We start from the raw sequence: 21,265 nt of genomic DNA on the forward strand, positions 1-21,265 counted from the left end.
GATCTTCTTTCATGCCAGTGGTTGAGAGTAAATATCAATGGACTGTTTGTTTCCTTCGATGTTGAAATATTCAGAAAGGAAAGAGCAGTGTCAGAAGTTATCCAAGTAAATTTGAGGGTAGGGTGAAAGTTGATGGGATTGACAAGTTCCACACCAGATACAAGAGGCAACACCAATGCAATCATTGGTGAAGTGAAGAAAGAGTTGGAGTGGTACCAGAGTAGGTTTGGAACAAAAAAAAAACAGGTGTAGCTAGGGCTCATGAGGGTTCCAGTGGCTACACATTTGATTTGTAGAAAACAACAGATATCAAATGAAAAGTTGTTCTGGATAAGGGGAAGTTCTGTCAAGTAGATGGGATTGGAGGTTTACAGGGACTGGATGTCCATCGTGAAGATGAGGTAGTGAGGGATAAGGAAATATTTTTAAATGGAGCCGAGCATGTGAGATGTCCTGGAAGTTGAAGGAGGGACTGGACAAAGGGGGATAAGATAGAGTTTTTTTAAAAATTTTTTTATTTTTCACACCATAAATCACATTAGCCATGATACACACTTTTTCCTTTTCACACATATACAGTGACATTTTCTCCCCCCCACTCCCTCCTCCCAACCCACCCCCACCCCACCACCCCTCCCCATCAATTTAAGGTATACAATCTAGGATACATTAAACCAGATAGACAATGTTGTCACTCAACAAAAATACACCAGAAATTCTACTGAGTCCATTCTTTTCTTTCCTTCTCCTTCCATCAACTTAGGTAATGATTGTCCCCGGTAGGTTTTCGCTTTTGTATTTAATGTAAGGCTCCCATATTTGTTCGAATATTTCAATATTATTTCTTAAACTATATGTTATTTTTTCTAATGGAATACGTTTATTCATTTCTATATTTCTATATACCATTGTTGTATTTTCAAATTATCTTCCAATTTCCAGGTTGAATTAATACATTTTTTTGCTACGGCTAGAGCTATCTTAACAAATCTTTTTTGTGCATCCTCCAAATCAATTCCAAATTCTTTGTTTTTTATGTTACTTAGGAGAAAGATCTCTGGATTCTTTGGTATATTGTTTTCTGTTATTTTATTTAATATCTGACTGAGATCTTCCCAAAATTTTTCTACTTTCTCACATGTCCAGATTGCATGAATTGTTGTTCCCATTTCTTTTTTACATCGAAAACACCTATCAGATACTGTTGGGTCCCATTTATTTAACTTTTGAGGTGTAATGTATAGCCTGTGTATCCAGTTATATTGTATCATACGTAACCTCGTATTTATTGTATTTCTCATCGTTCCAGAGCATAACTCCTCCCATGTTTCCTTTTTTATCTTTATATTTAAATCCTGTTCCCATTTTTGTTTAGTTTTACCATTTGTTTCCTCATTCTCCTTTTCTTGCAGTTTAATATACATATTTGTTATAAATCTTTTGATTATCATTGTATCTGTAATCACATATTCAAGGTTACTTGCCTCTGGCAAACTCAAACTGCTTCCTAATTTATCCTTCAAGTAGGATCTCAATTGGTAATATGCCAGCGCTGTATCTTGAGTTATATTGTACTTATCTTTCATTTGTTCAAAGGATAAGAATCTATTTCCTGAAAAACAATTTTCTATTCTTTTAATCCCTTTTTTCCCTATTCTCTAAAGGAAAGGTTATCTATTGTAAAAGGGAGTAACTTGTTTTGCGTCAATATTAGTTTTGGTAATTGATAATTTGTTTTATTTCTTTCTACATGAATCTTCTTCCAAATATTGAGGAGATGATGTAATACTGGAGAACTTCTATGTTGTACCAATTTTTCATCCCATTTATATAATATGTGTTCAGGTATCTTTTCCCCTATTTTATCTAATTCTAATCTCGTCCAGTCTGGTTTTTCCCTTGTTTGATAAAAATCTGATAGGTATCTTAATTGTGCGGCTCTATAATAATTTTTAAAGTTTGGCAGTTGTAAGCCTCCTTGTTTATACCATTCTGTTAATTTATCTAGTGCTATCCTAGGTTTCCCCCCTCTCCATAAAAATTTCCTTATTATTTTCTTTAACTCCTTGAAGAATTTTTCTGTCAGTTGTATTGGCAATGCCTGAAATAAGTATAATATCCTTGGAAAAATGTTCATTTTAATATAGTTTATCCTTCCTATTAGTGTTAGTGGTAAATCTTTCCAATGCTCTAAATCGTCCTGTAATTTTTTCATTAGTGGATAATAATTGAGTTTATATAGTTGGCCGAGATTTTTGTTTATTTGTAAACCTAGGTATCTTATTGCTTGTATTTGCCATCTAAATGGAGATTCCTTCTTAAATTTTGAGAAATCCGCATTATTCATAGGCATTGCTTCACTTTTATTTACGTTTATCTTGTAACCCGACACTTCTCCATATTCCTTCAATTTCTTATATATTTCTTTTATTGATAGTTCTGGTTCTGTTAAGTACACTATAACATCATCCGCAAATAGACTGATTTTATATTCCTTGTCTTTTATTTTTATTCCTTTTATATTATTATCTATTCTTATCAATTCTGCTAGTGGTTCTATAGCTAACGCAAACAATAAAGGTGATAGTGGGCATCCCTGCTGTGTTGACCTGCTTAAGTTAAATTGCTTTGATACATGTCCATTTACTGTCACTTTCGCTAACGGTCCCTTATATAATGCTTTAATCCAATTAATATACTTCTCCGGTAAACTGAATTTTTGCAATGCTTTGAACAAATAATTCCATTCTACTCTGTCAAAGGCCTTCTCTGCGTCTAAAGCAACTGCTACTGTAGGTGCTTTATTTCCTTCTACTGCATGAATTAAGTTAATAAATTTACAAATATTGTCTGTTGTGCGTCTTTTTTTGATAAATCCAGTTTAGTCTAAATTTACCATTTTCGGTACATGCTCTGCTAATCTGTTTGCTAATAGTTTAGCTATTATCTTATAATCTGTGTTAAGTAAAGATATTGGTCTATATGACGCTGGTGAGAGTGGATCTTTCCCTTGCTTTAGTATTACTGTAATTATTGCTGTTTTACATGAATCTGGTAAGCTTTGTGTTTCATCAATCTGGTTGATTACATCCAGGAGGGGCGGAATTAATAAGTCTTTAAATGTTTTGTAGAATTCTATTGGGAATCCATCCTCTCCTGGTGTCTTATTATTTGGTAATTTTTTTATTATCTCTTGTATTTCTACTATTCCAAATGGCTCTGTTAATTTATTTTGTTCCTCTATTTGTAGTTTTGGTAGTTCAATTTTAGTCAGAAATTCATCTATTTTCCCTTCTTTCCCTTTGTTTTCAGTTTGGTATAATTGTTCATAGAATTCTCTAAAGTTTTCCTTAATTTCTTTTGGATTATATGTAATTTGTCTTTTTTCCTTGATGCCAATACCATTTTCTTAGCTTGTTCTGTCTTAAGCTGCCATGCTAGGATTTTGTGCGTTTTTTCACCCAGTTCATAATATTCCTGTTTTGTCTTCATTATGTTCTTCTCCACCTTATATGTTTGTAGTGTTTCATATTTTATTTTTTTATCCGCCAATTCTCTTCTTTTAGTTGTATCTTCCTTCATTGCTAATTTTTTTTTTCTATATTTACTATTTCCCTTTCCAACTGCTGTTTCCTGATTATAGTCCTTCTTCGTCTTGGTTACATAACTTATTATTTGCCCTCTAATGAATGCTTTCATTGCATCCCATAGTATAAACTTATCTTCCACTGATTCCGTATTTATTTCAAAATACATTTTTATTTGTTTTTCAATAAATTCTCTAAAATCCTGCCTTTTAAGTAACATGGGGTTTAATCTCCATCTATACATTATTGGAGGGATGTCCTCTAGCTTTACTGTCAATATTAAGGGTGAATGGTCCGATAGTATTCTAGCTTTATATTCTGTTTTTCTTACTCTATCTTGCTAGCTGATAACAAAAATAGGTCTATTCTTGAGTATGTTTTATGTCTAGCCGAGTAATATGAATATTCCTTTTCTTTTGGGTGTTGTTTCCTCCATATATCCAAAAGTTGCATTTCTTCCATGGATTTAATTATAAATTTGGTTACTTTGTTCTTTCTGTTAATTTTTTTTCCCAGTTTTATCCATATTTGAATCCAAATTCAGGTTGAAATCCCCTCCTATTAATATGTTCCCTTGCGTATTTGCTACCTTCAAAAAGATATCTTGCATAAACTTTTGATCTTCTTCGTTAGGTGAATATACATTGAGTAGATTCCAAAACTCCGAATATATCTGACATTTTATCATTACATATCTCCCTGCTGGATCTATTATTTCCTCTTCTATTTTAAATGGCACATTTTTACTAATTAATATAGCCACTCCTCTTGCTTTTGAATTATACGATGCTGCTGTTACATGTCCTGCCCAATCTCTCTTTAATTTCTTGTGCTCCAATTCAGTTAAGTGTGTTTCTTGCACAAATGCTATATCAATTTTTTCTTTTTTCAGTAAATTTAGCAGTTTCTTCCTTTTAATTTGGTTATGTATTCCATTAATATTTAAAGTCATATAGTTCAACGTAGCCATTTTATACTTTGTTTATCTTCCCTTTCCGTTTTTCCATCATTACCTTTCCTCCTTTTCCATTTCTGTTTTCTTATTTTAAACCCTTTATAAGACAACATTCCTAAAACATCAAACATTTTCCTTATTCTCCTATTTAAAACTTCTTTAGCCCCAATCTCCCCTTCCCCTCCTGAGTTGTCCTTTATCCCTTGTCGGACAACCACATCTCCCCTCTCCATTTGGATTTGCGAATTCATTCGCAAGCGTCAGCTGATTTTGCAGTGACCGCAACTCCTCCCCACCCAGCCCCCCCAGAAAAGATTTCACTTTTCATATGTAACAAAGGTCACTCTTTTAGTTCCCTCCTTATTCCCTCTATTCCATTTCCTTCCCTTATTAATTCTTGTCTATATTATCTATATTTTCCTCTAAATACGGATACATTCACGTATGCACATTATACATATACACACATATACCTCTTTACCCACATACATATAAATCGTGGTCATTTTTACTCTCATTACACGTCTTCATCCCTCAGTCTATTTTGTAATTGTTCTGCAAATTTTCGTGCTTCTTCTGGATCCGAGAATAGTCTGTTTTGTTGTCCTGGAATAAATATTTTCAATATCGCTGGATGCTTTAGTATAAATTTATACCCTTTCTTCCATAAAATCGCCTTTGCTGTATTGAACTCCTTTCTCTTCTTCAGGAGTTCAAAACTTATATCTGGATAAATGAAGATTTTTTGCCCTTTGTACTCCAGTGGCTTGTTGCCCTCTCTTACTTTTTCCATTGTCTTCTCCAGTACCTTTTCTCTTGTAGTATATCTTAGGAATTTTACTAAAATAGATCTTGGTTTTTGTTGTGGTTGTGGTTTAAAGGCCAATGCTCTATGTGCCCTTTCTATTTCCATTTCTTGCTGTAGTTCTGGACATCCTAGGATCCTAGGGATCCAATCTTTTATAAACTCTCTCATATTCTTGCCTTCTTCATCTTCCTTAAGGCCCACTATCTTTGTTATTTCTTCTGTTATAATTTTCCATTATATCTATTTTCTGAGCTAACAGTTCTTGTGTCTCTATAACTTTTTTATTAGATTCCTCTTTTTCTTTTTTAAGTCCTCTACCTCCATTTCTACTGCTGCTTCCCGCTCTTCCATCTTGTCCATTTTCTTTCCCATTTCTGTTAAGGTCATATCTATTTTATTCATTTTCTCTTCTGTGTTGTTTATTCTTCTTCTTAATCATTAAATTCCTGTGTTTGCCATTCTTTAAATGACTCCATGTATTCTTTAATAAGAGAAAGTATATCCTTTATCTTGCCTTTCCCTTCTTCTATTTCACTGTACTCTTCCTCTTCTTCTTCCTCTGGGTTGTCCATCTGTTGTTTCTTTGTTGCCCTTTTCTTCTCTTCTTGTTTTCATTGTCTTCTGTGTTCTCTTCTTGCTGCAGGTGTTCTGCAGCTGTCGTTGCCAGCTGTGGAGATCGACTCCCCAGCTGGTCACCCCTCCCGTCGGTGTGTTTTTTTTCATGCGCACCGCGCATGCGCGACTCCTCACGCATGCGCGGTTGCGCACTTTTACTCGGCTCAACGAGCCATTTTTGTAGTCCACTTTCTACCGACCTGAGGGAGCGGGTTTCTCTCTCCACCGCGGGCCTCTTCGAACAGGTAAGGTCTTCTCCTTCTTCCTCCGTTGTCTTCTCTTCCTCTCTTCTTACCGTTGATTTCGATTTTTCTTTTTTTGACGCCATCTTCTTTCCACCTTTATACTCACTTTTCTTTAATTTTTATTTCTGTGCCTTTGTGTTTTCCTTTGTTTTTTCTGACTTTTCTGGAGCGGGCTGGAGTTCACCGTCCGGCCACTACTCCATCACGTGACTTCCCTCGGGATAAGATAGAGTTGAGGTGAGGGGGGGGTGGTGGGAAATAAAATATTCCTACCCTGGTAAGGTATGCAAAACTACTGGGATAACATTCATGCTATGTGGAGATTATTGTAACTCATTTCCTTTTTCCTGCTCTTGTAATATTGGATCTCTGTGTGATTGCAATCATTCATTCCAGTTTTATCATATAGCATTGGATCTTCCCTATCTGATTTTCTCCCATTTGCTACACCTGGTGAAACAGCAAGAGAGCAGATTTTTATTTAAAGTGATGCCCTGTTAACTGGAGTAAAGTCTAAATTTGATTTTCTGCCTGCCCATCATCTCTCTTTGGTGAGGTGCTATAATTAAATATATACTGAGTTCCTTTGGAGGCAGCTTGCTTTTGTTTAAGGAAATGTAATCTTCAGTTCAGATGGTTTTTTTTTGCCACGGGATATAATGGGGTTATGAAAGTCAGCACGAAAATGCTATTTCTTTAAAACAAAATTTATTTTTCAACTTCAGACTGACTTATTGCGTTTCCTGCATGTAATTTAACGCACTGGGCTTTGTAAGTTTCCTTCCCTGATAAATCTAAAATGTGCATCCCAGTCTGATCTGAAGGCTTTGTTCCTTCCCTGAGATATTCTCACTAAATATTGTTTTGGTGAATGAGTTCTAATGGAACAACAGAAGAATTTGGTACCCAGAGGATTTGGTGTTACTTCGAGGGCCTGATGTTAATTGTGTTGATTCTGAGGAGTCTGAAGAATCCATTTTCTTCCATTTGGTGCACACTTATGATAATGTCGAAGTGATCATTTCCACAGTATGCCTAACTCCTGCAGTGTCCTGATTCTCTCTCGACCTTTGCTTGCCTGTCCACACTGGCTGATCTTTCACTCCCAGTCAGTAAGTGTTCCCCTATCCAAGATGTCAGGAACTGTGTGTGTGTGTGTGTGTGTGTGTGTGTGTGTGTGTGTGTGTGTGTGTGTGTGTGTGTGTGTGTGTGTGTGTGTGTGTGTGTGTGTGTGTGTGTGTGTGTGTGTGTGTGTGTGTGTGTTTGGGCCCGGTGCAAAATAGGAATATATCTCATGCATCTTGTTTGTTTTACAGTCTCTAGTTCTCCATGTTACACCCATAGATAACATAGATACTTCAATTGTTACATTCAATTTACAATGGGAAATTAAGTGAAGTTCCTTAATTTATTCAAACACTACTTTTTTTTGTTAAGGATGTTGCAAAGATTGTGAGAAAATTTATCGAAAGGTATTAACAGCAACAGAACGTTGGTGAACTTGAAAAATAGGAATAAAGAAACAATGGATGATTTTTTTTAAAATGTAATCTCCATCACAAACTTGAGCATTTTTGACTTTAATAGAAAAAAATTAAAATACATAAATGTATTAAAAGTAGATGTACAAAAATACCACAAATTTGTAAACATTGAACATTTTCTATGTAAAATATGTTTAAGACATTTAAGAATTCAGGCAGCATTTCTAAACTATTTTCTGGCCTGTCAAAAACTGGCAGCATAAACGCAGGCTTTGTGAGGTTATATATCATTTGATATCACCAGCAATATCTGGGGAATGTGATTTCTAATGAATGATACATATAAAAATAAAAGCTATTCACAAATCCAGCAAAAAAAAATAGTGCAGATAGTGACTGAATATTGCACAGTAAGGATTAACTGGCTTATTTAAGGACTTCAAGTCTCTTATGTACTTAATCTTGTGTAAAATACTTCATTTCACCCACAGCTGTTTATGCAATTCATCTGGCCAGACAGTGAGCCACATCAATTTTCTGGTTTTCCATCTGCCATTCTGAATCCTCACATTTGCAGAGGCACATATTAATTTCATAAAGATTTTAAAAGTGTCACATGTCTTTGGTGGTAGGATCTGAAGCCAATCAGAAAGAAATAGAATACCTACCGTGTGGTATTTTGCACTAATCTCCAGGGAAGCAGCAAATCTTAAAGCTGTAAAAAGTGTCTTTTTTTTTATTGTTGAGTTCTCAGAATATTCAATCTGTTAACACAGATTCTGCTGAGAAGAATTTCTGAATAAGCCTGGTTTATAGGACCTTTGACGTGATAGTGAGATTTAAAAGCAGACAAAACATTGTGTAGTGCTAAATGGTTGCTCTGGTTTGATTTGTCTTTTCCAGTGAAGAAATGTGCTAAATGCTTCATTTTTTTATGTATTGTTGATTTGGAGTATTCGGATCTGGTGACCTGAGAAGGAAAGTAACAATTCATTTGTATATTTCAAAAGGAATGTGTTAATTTTTGACGTTCTTGATTCAAACAGTATCAAATCAAGACACTTCCGCTCTTACCAAAATAATGCAATTTTTTCTTATGCTATTGAGATTTGAAAGGTAACCTGGCATCAATGACATCCTGTTTGTATAGGAGTGATTTAAGCTGCTAGAGTTTGGGCTCTGAATTTTAATTCTTGTAATATCCATCTGTCATCTTTTTATCTCTCTTGTCACTGCCTTTTATTGATAATGCCCATCGGTGAATGGAGACCTAATTATCCCTCCCAATTCCATATCAATGTTTGGTCAGTTCGTATTACTCATTTTTATTTTAATTACCCTTTTGTAACTTCAACATTATAGAATCCCTAAAATTCTTTTGGGGTGAATTACTATTTCTGCTTTGTTCCCTCAACCGTTTTAACCTACCGACCTCTTTCCTAGGATGCTTGTTTCTTCTTTATTTTCTACTAACTTGCCTGTTATGGCAGAAAAGCAAATATAATGATCTTGGCATTCATTCAGAGGCGAAACTGTTAAATTTACAACTTTTTTTAAAAAAGTTCCTCCTGAGAGTAGCAGAGTGGCACAGCGGAAGTGTGCTGGGCCCATAACCCAGAGGCCAATAGATCAAAACCATTCTCTGATATTTCCCTTGTATACAATTTCATAATCCATTCAATTCAATACGTTTTCACCTTTGATGTGTTGGTTTACTCCACTATGGGAAAGCCAACTCATATCCAACTTTGACATAGGAGTAGCAATGAAATGGAAAAAGACCCAAAAGAATCCAGGAAGAGATGATTGCCGTGGGTAATTAATTTGTTGGTCTCATTGATGAAGTCACGACAAGGGGTTTCTTGGAAGTCTGCAAATTGTTAATCATGACCCAATATTTTGTAGGAGTTCTACAACGTATGGATGACACCGAAGTATCTAAATTAGCTGAATAAGCTATATTGTGTATGGTAATAAATTGGAGATCTGTCTGGTTAAATAATCTAACCAATAACTATAGTTAACATCCCAGTGTAATATTTTGATTGAAAAAACCTTAGCAGAAACATTTAAAAAAAAACAACGCAAAAGTTACCTCATGAAAATGACATGCACACTTGCCCTGAAGAAATTCTTTGTAACGTCCCATAGTGATACTAAATGTATCAAGAACATCAAAACCATAGTGCTTTGCCTCAGAGAGTATTTCTGTATTTTCTTTCCACAAATGTTGGACTTCTTTCTACAATAAGAAAAATGTCAAGCTTGTGAAAATCATATTGAATGTCTTGAGTTTTTAGCATATTAACTAAAATTTGGATTTGAAAGTGATTTTGTAATTCACCTTAGGATTAAATAGAAAAAACTTTTATTCATCTATTTGGAAATAGTTTTAAATTTTCCTCTAAATGTTCAAGGTTTAAGATTCCTTTCATTGGCACATAATACATAAAAATGTAATATACATGATATACTTGTGTCTGCCGTAAGGCAAATAAGAAGTCGCCCTGAACATTGTCCGGTGCCCCTAATAATACGAGATGGAGAAGCAAAAGAGTCCCTCCAGCACTCCCGCAACCTCTGCAGTGACACTAACTCCTGTTTCATCCATCCATCTGCCGATGGACCTGAGCTCCAGGTCCAAACTTCCAATACTGTCACGAAGCCTTCAGTGCCCAAGGCCCTTCAGGAACCCTTCTTGCCCTCTGCACGCTCTTAAATCCTGGTTCCCATAAACCAGTCTCCAGCACCAAGCAGCCACAAGAACTGTGTGAGTTCTTCAACCACAAGTTGCCAACAGCCCACTGCCTGTGTGGGCCCATCAGCGCTGAGTCTCTCAATGGTCTGCTGCCATGGTTACCTTCCCTGTAGGGTCATCTCCCATTCTTCTTCTCAACGGAGTGTGTTCTCCCCATTTCTGGTGTCCTGCGCCAGTCAGCCTGCTCCCCAAAGTCTATAACCCCCCCCACCCTCGGTGCACAGCACAGGTGCTGCCATCGTGGATGCAGAGTTTCTTTTAATAAAAACCAGCCAGCTCCTTTAACGCTGTTCAGAATCTGTACAGGGCCATTGGCATCAGGACCAGGCATGAGGACCCTGTTGAGCAGTGCTGTGTCTTTGCTCCCTATTCTCCTGTAACTGCACCAGCATAACAGCAGCTGTGGCAGTGTTGCCATTTTTTGTTTTGTTTGCACAATGTTAAAGCTACCTTGGCTACTAGGAATCTCTCGATGCAATAAAATGATGGCATTGAATCACTTCCTTGAAATGCAGGAGCTTTACAGTGGAAATTCTACACCCATCAACCAAAATAAATCAAAGCAGTTTTACAAATCCAGTGTATTTTGATTAGCTTTTCATTTTTCTTACCCTGTGGAGAAGTTGGCTCCATATAGCATTCCTGAAAATCTGATGCTGTCACCCAATTTACAGCATAGTGATAATTTTAAATCCCAAGTTATTTGAGAAAAATCTATTACCAACTATAGGGAAGAATGGGTGAGTTTGGATGGGATGCAGAGGATAAACATTGTGTTCATATTTGATTAATAACCTACTCAAAGGTTAAATTTCACTGGAAGATTTTTCTTCCTGAACATTTTTGAGTGTATTTTATAGATTTTGGGCTGCTGATCACGGAAATCACCTTAGAACTTTCCTTTCACATTTTTTAGATACAGGTTGAGTACCTATTATCTGAAGTTTCAAAAACCAATTCTTTTAAAGCTCCAACATGACATCACAAATGAAAAAAAATTCAATACCTGACTTGCCCATATGGGGCTCTGATGCTGTGTTGGTGCCAGCTTGATTACAATAACAGTTTAAAAAAAAATACAATATTTGCTTCTGGCCGGGAAGATGCCAAACGAAGCTGGGTCCAAGTTTTCAGCGTCGGTTGGAGCCGGAGTCTCCATTCTCCAGCTCGGGTGTGGTGCCGTCCTCATCAAAGAAGTCATTTCGGGCTCCTGGGCAGCATTGTGGGCCATAGTCCGGGATTGGCGGCAGCAGTGGGGAGGTGTTGGAACGGTGGCGCTGGTGGGGAGGTGGTCTTCTTTTGTAAGCAGAGATCAAGTTTTTTCTTGGTAAGTAATAAACATTATTTCAGGTGAATTTTGCACTTGTGACATCATTGTCATTGCTCAAAAAGCCTGCTGTTGTTTGTTATTGGTGTTTAACCACTGACAGAGGTATTCTGCAGATGCTACTGTGCAGTTAGTTCCATTGTTCCAAAATCTAAATGATCTGGATGATAATGTGGGAAATTGGATCAGCAAGTTTGCTGATGACATTAAGATTGGAGATGTTGTGGACAGCGAGGAAGGCTTTCAAAGCCTGCAGAGGGATCTGGACCAACTGGAAAAATGGGCCAGAAAGTGGCAGATGGAATTTAATGCACACGAGTGTGAGGTGTTGCATTTTGGAAGGACAATCCAAGGTTGGATGAACACAGTAAATGGTAGAGCAATGAAGAGTGCAGAGGAACAAGGGGATGTTGGAATACAGATACATAATTCCCTATAAGTGGTGTCACAGGTAGACAGGTTTGTGAAGTAAGCTTTTGGCATCTTGGCCTTTATAAATCTAAGCATTGAGAACAGTTGGTCTCCAGTTTGTTTATTCTGTCTCTAGGAATGTCTCTTGAAAAGATAACATGTAATTTGAGGGACAAGTTTTTTTTTTGTAAAAGTATGGAGCCCATTTTAAAAATTCTTGGTTTGAAGATTTGAGCTCTCAATTCATTTCTGGTGATCTTTCTTATTGGGTAGATATAGGAGAAGGAGGGTGGGTATTAGTGGAGAAAGAGGTTGGGGGTGTTATTATTAACATATTTTCTGTATATGAATTTTATTATAATTGATGTTATTATGGTTTTATAATTTTAAAATCAAATATTCAAAAAAAAAGTATTGAGTACAGGATTGGGGATGTTATGGTGAGGTTATACAAGACCTTGGTGAGGCCAAATTTGGAGTATTGTGTGCAATAATCTGGTCGCCAAACTACAGGAAGGATATCAATAAGATTGAAAGGGTGCAGAGAAGATTTACTAGGATATTGCTGGGTCTTCAGGAGTTGAGATACAAGGAAAGATTAAATAGGTTAGGAGGTTTATTCCTTAAGAGCATAGAAGGATGAGGGGAGACAAAATTATGAAAGGTAAAAGTAAGTAAGATCTTTCCACTTCGATTAGGAGAGATAAGTACAAGAGGACATGGCTTTAGGGTGAAAGGGAAAAGGTTTGTGGGGAGCATTAGGGAACTTCTTTGCTCAGAGAGTGGTGGGATTGTGGAACGAGCTGCCATCTGATGTGGTAAATGCTGGCTCACTCTGTTTTAAGAATAAATTGGATAATACATGGATTGGCAGGGCTATGGAATGGGTGCAGGTCAGTGGGACTAGCCGAATTATGTTTTGGCACAGACTTGATGGGCTGAATGGCCTGTTTCCTGTGCTGTTGTGTTCTGTGCTTCTCATTGCATCCCAAAAACTACTGTAACTAATGTCACGTCCTGCTTGTTCAGTTTCCATTCCTGCACCATCCATTCCCTCATTCTCCAAATTTAACTGTTGGTCAGTTTCACCTCAAAGCATGCCTAATTTTCTCCTATCACGGCTGTCTAGTTATATAAAGATGCTTAAGGCTTGTACCCAAATTCAGTGTGACCCTTGGATGATATTTTAAGGCAAACATACTCAGTCCACTGTACATTTTATTTTTAATCTTTATAAGTGCTCCACCAACGTTCTCACCAAGTCCACAGAGAAGTGCTGAGATAAAAGTTGAGCTGCAATCCTATCAAATAATGAAGCAGGCAGAAGGGCTGAATGGTCTCTTGCTTTTGTTTCTTTTTTTACTATGTTAGATTGCAAGGAAAATTCAAACCATTGAAAATGTTTTTTAATGTGCACATGGTGATTTTGTAAAATGAACCAAGTTCTGCAATCCTCTGAGCAATCTTCTGCAGGCTTTGCTGGACTCCTTTTAAACTCGTCAAGAGATTCCTTGACAGTTCTACATTTTAGTGCATAAAATCTTAACAGTAATTATAGCATAGAAGTGATCGGTGTGCCCCTGTCAGTTGTTTTCCATCTCCTGCAGGAGAGAAACGTGTCTCAGTTTGATGAATTAACTGCAGAGTCTGATGCCAGCAATACTTCAGATTCTGGACCTTGTTTTGTACTACATAAGTTAAACATGTTGAAGGGCTTAAGGTGAACAGAAAACTTTGCTCCATGAAACGACGATGTTGTTAATTGGACCTTAAATCCATTAGTGCTTCCGTTTGCCACACCTGTTGCCAAATCTCCAGTTGCAACCTTGAGACTTTCAAAGGTTTGGATCACACAGTGGTTAAATATTTAATCTCCTGAAATGATACCCGAGGTCTAATTCCATCAGCCTTAAGCTTCAATGAAAGAGTATCCAGTAGCTTATGAAATGACCAGGTGGCATATGCAAAGTATGTTGTAAGTGTTGTGAGACACTGAAGCTGCACTTAAGGATTTCCTCAAGGTTGTCGCCACTTTCTTCTCTTTGCTGTTGTAATTTATCTGCTATGTGAAACTGTGGGAGGTTTTACTACCTTAAAGCATGAGCCACTCTATGATTACACAAAGTGTAAAAGACCACTTCAATTCCATGACATGAAATGGAATTCAATTGCAATATAAATGCATCCATTAATATTTGGTATGCTCATTTCTTAAGGTTTGGAAGAACTGAACTTTTTTTTTCTGGCTGTGAATCAGAATTGATTAATTTGCCCAGCAAAAACTGTAACTTCACTTTTCAGCAAGTGAATTTAAGAAAGGGAATAATTTTGGAGTATTATTTTTTTCAAAATAATAGGCACAGATATTTTTGCTAGAGGCAAAGAACATCAAAGTGATGTGCAGAAGAGAGGGTGGCTTGGTGCCACGACAACCATTCCTCCCTCAATGTTATCAAGACCAAAGAGCTGGTTGTAGACTTCCAGAGGAGAGGTGGAACTCAATACCTGATCCACCTCAACAGTGCTCAGGTGGAGACAGTACTCAGCTTTAAGTTCCTAGGGTTAAACCTCTCCAGTAACTCGAACTGCTCCATTCACATCAAAGCAATGGCCAAGTAAGTGCACTAGCACCTCTATTTCGAGTAAATTTGGCATGTCACCAGCATCCCTGAACAAGGATGCAATCATCCTGTCAGGATGCACCCACCTTCTGCATTGGGTGCCTGACGGTAGAATATCAGAAACCTTTCTGCTGCTGAGTGTACTCATTCAAGATACTGATGGACCTATCCAGAACCCTGTGCAACTCTTCTCTAAACATTTTCCCAAGAACATCTGTTCCCAATTTACTCCCCAGTTCCTGCTTCATCCCATCATAATTGGGCCCTTCCACACTTCACCATTTTGTCTGTTTATATTTGTCCATAGTTGATGCTAACGGTCAGGGAGTTGTGGTCATTTTCCTTGAAATGCTCCCCCTCCAAGAGGTTTATCACCTGACAGGTTCGTTACCCAGTACTAGAGCTAGTGCGGCATCTCCAGCTCTTGGCTGGTACACATACTGTGTCAGGAATCCTTCTTAGCCAAACCTGACAAATTCTGCCCAACTAGCCCTCTTGCAGTAGAGAGATGCCAGTCAATATTTGGTAAATTTTAGTCTCCCATAACAACACCACTATTATTTCTGCTCCATTCCAAAATCTGCTGATTTATCTGGTCCTCAGTGTTCCAAGAGCTATTTGGAGTTTATAGACTACTCCCAATACAGTGATAGCTCCCTTCCTATTTCTAACTTCCACCCACACTAACTCAGTAGATAATCCCTCCATAACATCCTCCCTTTCTGCTGCTGTGATACCAGCCCTGGTTAATAATGTCACTCGTCCCCACCATCCTTTTTTTTACCTCCCATCCTATCCCTTTTAAAACATCAAAACATTGGAAACTACATCAGGCAATCCTGTCCTGTCCTTGCATCAGCCGTCCCTGTCTATCATAATTCAACATGCTGATCCAAGTTAATTTCCCTTATTCCTAATACAGTACTTCTTACTTGGATATATATACACATTTCAAACCCCACCCCCCCATGACTACACTTATACTTCCTCTACTGCCTGTCCTTCCTAATATTGCATTAACCTTTCTGCAATCTGCTCTATTCTCTGCCCCCTCAATCTAGTTCCAATTCCCCTGCCAAACTAATTTAAACCTCCCCCCTCCCCAACAGCTCGAGTAAATTTGCCCGCCATGATATTGGTCCATCTCTAGTTCAGGTGCAACCCATACCCATTTTTTTTGGTGCAGGTTGTATTTTCCTCAGAAGAGAACATAATGATCCACTATTCTGAACCCCTGGACCCTGCACCAACTCTTCAGCCACACATTCATCTGCCACAACTTCTTATTCTTGCCCTCACTGGTGCGAAGTAGAGATTACCACCTTTGAGATTTTTTTAAAGATTCCTTCCCAACTCCCGATATTCACTCGGGACCTCACCCTTTTCTGATTTATGTAATTGATACCAACTTGTTTTTTAAAATATTTAATGCATTTGGTTCTGTTGGAATAAGATGTACAAAGTTTCAATCTTGCAGGGGAGCATTCACATTCTAACATTACTGTATTCGTATGGAACTTGTAATGAAAATTAATAATAGCGGCTCCAGTCAGGTGACAGCCTGTATATGTGTGATTATGCAGTCCATTTCATCAGGTTATTCAGTAATGTAATAATGTTTCATGCATAACTGTAATTTTAAAATATGTAGCCAATTTTTCCAGCCTTGCTCATTGATTCTAAACAGTGGAACTTTCAAGTTCTATGTAGTTTATTGAATTTTATCAAAGTAAATATTAAATTTAGGCATACAGCATGGTAACAGGCCATTACAGCCCTCAAGCCTGTGCCACCCAATTACAGCCAATTGACCTAAAACCTGGTATGTTTTTAAGGGTGGAAGGAAACCGGAGAACCTGGAGGAAACCCATGCAGACTCTGGGGGAACACACAAACTTGTTATTGTTATGGGGTAATATATGACTTTAAAGCCCCTTTTACATTTGCATCCCATCATATTGGCCATTCAGTGTCCCAGGATAGGAATGGGGGTTTGCCTTTTCACACTTGACTACTCCTAACTGGGACAATGAATGCTTTCACACTTGCAAGGAGCCATCTCCAGGGTTAGGACTGTTCTACCTTCTACTGATGCATTTACCCATTTCACACTTGCCTGATTGAAACACCAGCATCTGCTGGGATTGTACTAGGGGTAGAGGCAGTCAATCCCTGGCGTGAGATTACATCATCTGATGCCAGCATTGAGCTGATTTTTCTTTCACACTTGGCACTTTAAAGGCCGATTGGCATTTGATTCATGGGATCACTTGCAAGTGTGAAAGGGGCTTAAAAGAGAGAGATTGTGGGGGTTTAGTGTGTAGGTCACTTCACAAACAGAGTAACACTTCATAAAAGATGTATTTAAAATGCAAGAACTTTGCTGAAAGTGAGACATTGAGGCACCAGTGCCTTTGCAAAGACAATGAAATTGCTTTGGAAGGAACTTCAGAAAAAAGTGCAAATCGATCAGAGTCTGGGCTCAAGTGCTGTTAAGATCTTTCAAGGATTGGGTTTTTAGAGCCTTGGGGAGGGGTTTTGGTTTTTTACAAGCAGAGAGAGAAAAAAAACAGGATTTCTCTTTTTGAGAGAGAGAGAAGCCAGTTCTACAATAGCTTTTGGAGGCTGCAACATGGCAGGCTTGTTGAAAATCCTATTTTGAAGACAGGTTGTGAGTTCTGAGTTCAGCCTGTTCAAAACCCTTGTAGTCCTTCTAAGAGGAAATGGCTGGCTAGAGTGTTTATCCTGAAATAAGGGAAACAAGAGGAACTCTGTGGTGGCCTGGAAGAAGAGGCTATCATTTAGAAAACCCATGATAGGGCAAGTTTCTTCGGCAAGACACTGAAGTGGCTGATGGGGGGAAATCAATTTGTGTGCATGCCCAACAAGCAACAAATCCCTGAAACCAACGAGAACCTTCATGAGCGGTAACCATTTACCTTTAAGCACCAGAGCCTGGTGAAGATTCATAAATGTTAAATTCTGTGCACGGTATAAGAATTGCCTGATACCAGTGAACTTGGAGGAGTGAGAAGTGAGATTGGACTGTGAATCAAAGAACTTTCTTGAACATATACACATGTGCTTAGAATTAGAAAGGGGGTTAAGGTAATAATAATAAGTTAAAGTTTGATCCTGTTTTTATGTTTAAAGATAATTAAAAGCAACTTTTGTTTAAGTAACCATTTGTCTTGGTGAATTTCTAATGCTGCTGGGTTTTGGGGACCTCTGGGCTCGTAACATTACGGACAGAGCAGGTTTTGAATCCTTTCGCTGGAATAGTGTTGTGCACTTGAGGCAATAATCAAAAATTTCAAAATGCTTACAAGATTCCTTTTTGGCAGGGGCTTAATTAATTTAAAATAATGAATTGTTTCACTGCATTAATATCAGCATCGTAAATTTATTCTCTTGCAATGAATGATGTACTGTACTACTTTTCATACTTCTAATACTAATGGCGTCAGGTTAAAGATGAGTATAGTTAGGAGAATTAATTTAATAAATCTCTGCTGATGGTTTTTGAGTGGAAACTGAAACTTTTTGATTGATATTCCAAAGAAATGAACAAAGTCTCAGCTTCATGGTGAAGAAGGGAAAGGTTTTCATTGCTAGGTGGCACAGTTGTACTTAGTTGAGCTACCCTCTCACAGCTCAACTGACCTTGCTTCAGTCCTGACCTCTCTTGCTGTGTGCACTGTCTCCCAGTGACCCCATGGGTTTTCTGCTTCCTCCCATATTTCAAATCTTCATAGGTTATTTGGCCACCATAAATCGGCCCAAGTATGTAGCTGGGTTGAAGAATGTGGGGAGAACAAGGGAAGCTGGAGCGAGAACTGGACAGTCAGCATTTCAGGTTGGGATCTTTTCTCAGTGCAGTCCCAATGAAGGGTCCCAAACCAAAACATTAATTATTCATTTCTCCATGTGTATGCTATGTATGTCAGGCACTTTCCATGGGTTCCTGGAAAGGCCATATCACGTGAAACTACATTATATGTGTATGCATCAAGAAAAGCGAATTTGGAAAAAAAAAGTTGATCTTTTGCTCTCACAAATTCAGTGAATAAATCTGTCACATTTGTGATATTTGTCAGGGTGAATTTCTGTAACACAAACTGTCCTGTTGGTAAGGCTGTGTACTGACAACACAGTTTTGGACTAATATCTAAGTTCTGAACAGTGCCAGATTAATGTATTGCGGGGCCTGTAGCAAATATTTTTAAAGGGGCCCTAAATAGTGCCAGTTGGCACATGCACAGTGAGGGGAAACACCTACACTGAAATTACTCCCCTGCCCTCGACAGGGATGGGGGACGCGACCTCTCCCTGCCCAGCTGGATGGGAGTGGGGGATGTGACCTCCCTTTTAAAACAAAACTTACGGCAGCATGCGGGATCAATGTCTGTCTTGGTTACCCATAATTTCCCACACCGCTGGAACTGCTGTGTGTTTCCTTGGAGCTGACACTGGCAGAGCGGTTCAAGCTGCATGGGGGATTATTGTTAACCAAGAGTGGCTATGCTCCTGCATTGAGCTGTTGCGCGAGATGCCAGGGATAGTCTGGGTTAATAACCCCGATTAAATTTAAGGTTAGCGATTTTAGCCAATTATCACCTTTAAATTTGGTGACTTACACAGACTATCAGTGGAATTTGATAGCCGCTGCACAAAGATGAAAACAAAAATGTTTCTCATAATTCATAGCACATAAACGTGGGGGCCGTAGCATTTGCTACTCTCGCTACTATGTTAATTCAGCCTTGCTTCTGAATAATTTGTTTCCGAAAGAGTATTGTACATCAGGACAAACTGAAATTCCACATTGGTCCTTCACCAAATACTTTGTCAGGTTGCGAGTTCAGATGTTTGCTGATTGCCTGTTGCTCAATTCCATTTATAGCACCTCTGCAAATAGTCATTCTGCCTGAGTGCAGAGACCCCCAGGCAACAGGCATTGTCTTACACAGTGATTCTCAACCTTTTCTTTCCACTCACATACCACTTTAAGTATTCCCTATGCCATAGGTGCCCTGTGATTAGTAAAGGATTGCTTAAGGTGTTATGTGGGTGGAAAGAAGTTTGAAAACTACTGTTTTAATCATACCTAATGACTCGTTGTGTGAACAGTTTTATAACTCCAAAGGAAATGGGGCAATGACAATTTTTCTCAAGCAAAATATTTCAGAAACAATTGGGTCTAGAGCAGTGATTCTCAACCTTCCCTTCCCACTCACATCCCACCTTAAACAATCCCTCACCAATCACAAAGTACCGATGGTATCGTGGAAAGAAAAAGGTTTAACGTGTGCCAGGCAACAGCCATCTCCTACATAAGTGTAGGTGGTTAAACACTTGACAATTGCCACTGATTCCCCACTACACCAATCTCAAATATTCTGTGGCATCACAGCCAGTTTGGAGAAGGGTTATTTTTTTAGTAAATGAGTCAGCTGACTCCTCAAAACCTTTCCATGATCCTTATGGCACAAGCCAGGATCATGACGAAAGACCCACCTTGTCTGGATATGTGCAATTCTACACTATTGAAGACAAATCAGCCCATTTTGTTGGCACTCTATACACCATCCCAAACCTAGTGAATTGCAGTGTATTTCTATGAAACAAAATTGATTGGAATTACTTGCTGAAGCTGCTCTGCCAGCATCTCCAAAACCATTAGCTTGCATCACCAAGAACATTCTGACTTGGATACATTTTGTTCCTCAGGCTTTAAGTCTTGGAATATCTTGGTTTCAGGACTAGGAACAACCAGGAACAGAGCTGTTTTTTTTTTTGAAAAAAAAAGTGACTCACCATTCATCATTTTCTCAAAGGAATTGCACCTGGAGAATAAATATATGCTTGCCAGCATTGTCCATGACCAAACGGTGAATTAAAGTTTACTACTCTCTCAACCTGGTGTAATAGTAGCCTGATTTAAGAAGTGGTGAGGGTTAACAGTAGGTCAGTTACCACTGAAATTCAAATATCACTCGGAATAAACAGTAGAGTGGAAAGACACCAAAATAATTTCTTTAATGGAGTTATGGAACATTGGACTGATTTGTTCAATACAAATTGTTGGATTACAGCAGAAGAGGCTGAAAGGAAAATAGTTCAAGGTGAGTAGTACCTGTTTCTCCCAGTATTGGGATGTGGGTTGGGGGTGGCGAGAATAAATTCCACGGTTGTGCCTAATGTGGGGTTGTGCCACAAGTTACATGGACCTGTAACGAAGTTGTTGATATTGCTGTTCTGCTCTGTAAAAGATTAGCCATGAACTAAATTCCTTCTTGCTAGCAAGACAAAGTTGACTACCTTCTGGATATCCCTGAACCTGTTAATCACATTACCAGTTAGATACCTTCCTCTCAATTTTTAATGCAAAAAAGGGAGTAAAGTTGAGATGAATAGCTTTTCTCACCAAATGCCTTCCTAACTGCTAGTGTAA

At 38.2% G+C, this 21,265-nt stretch overlaps 1 protein-coding gene and 1 long non-coding RNA gene across 5 annotated transcripts in view; one reads left to right on the forward strand and one right to left on the reverse strand.

The window, feature by feature from the left end:
• LOC138746097 (uncharacterized) overlaps nt 1–21,265 on the forward strand; it is a 158,172-nt gene that overhangs the window by 33,359 nt on the left and 103,548 nt on the right. The window lies entirely within an intron of this gene.
• The window catches only part of cped1 (cadherin-like and PC-esterase domain containing 1), a 166,865-nt gene continuing 153,374 nt past the window's right edge, over nt 7,775–21,265 (reverse strand). The window contains exons 21-22 of one of the 2 annotated variants that reach the window (XM_069903911.1): nt 9,790–9,936; nt 7,775–8,664 (exon numbers count right to left, since the gene is read on the reverse strand). In XM_069903911.1, coding sequence (XP_069760012.1) covers nt 8,431–8,664; nt 9,790–9,936 — 381 coding nt within the window. In that variant the 3' untranslated portion in view covers nt 7,775–8,430. The remainder of the gene's footprint in view (nt 8,665–9,789; nt 9,937–21,265) is intronic. The other variant, XM_069903913.1, reaches the window with a different exon arrangement.

Source organism: Narcine bancroftii, chromosome 11 (assembly GCF_036971445.1).
Source record: "Narcine bancroftii isolate sNarBan1 chromosome 11, sNarBan1.hap1, whole genome shotgun sequence".
In the NCBI taxonomy this organism is placed as follows: domain Eukaryota; kingdom Metazoa; phylum Chordata; class Chondrichthyes; order Torpediniformes; family Narcinidae; genus Narcine; species Narcine bancroftii.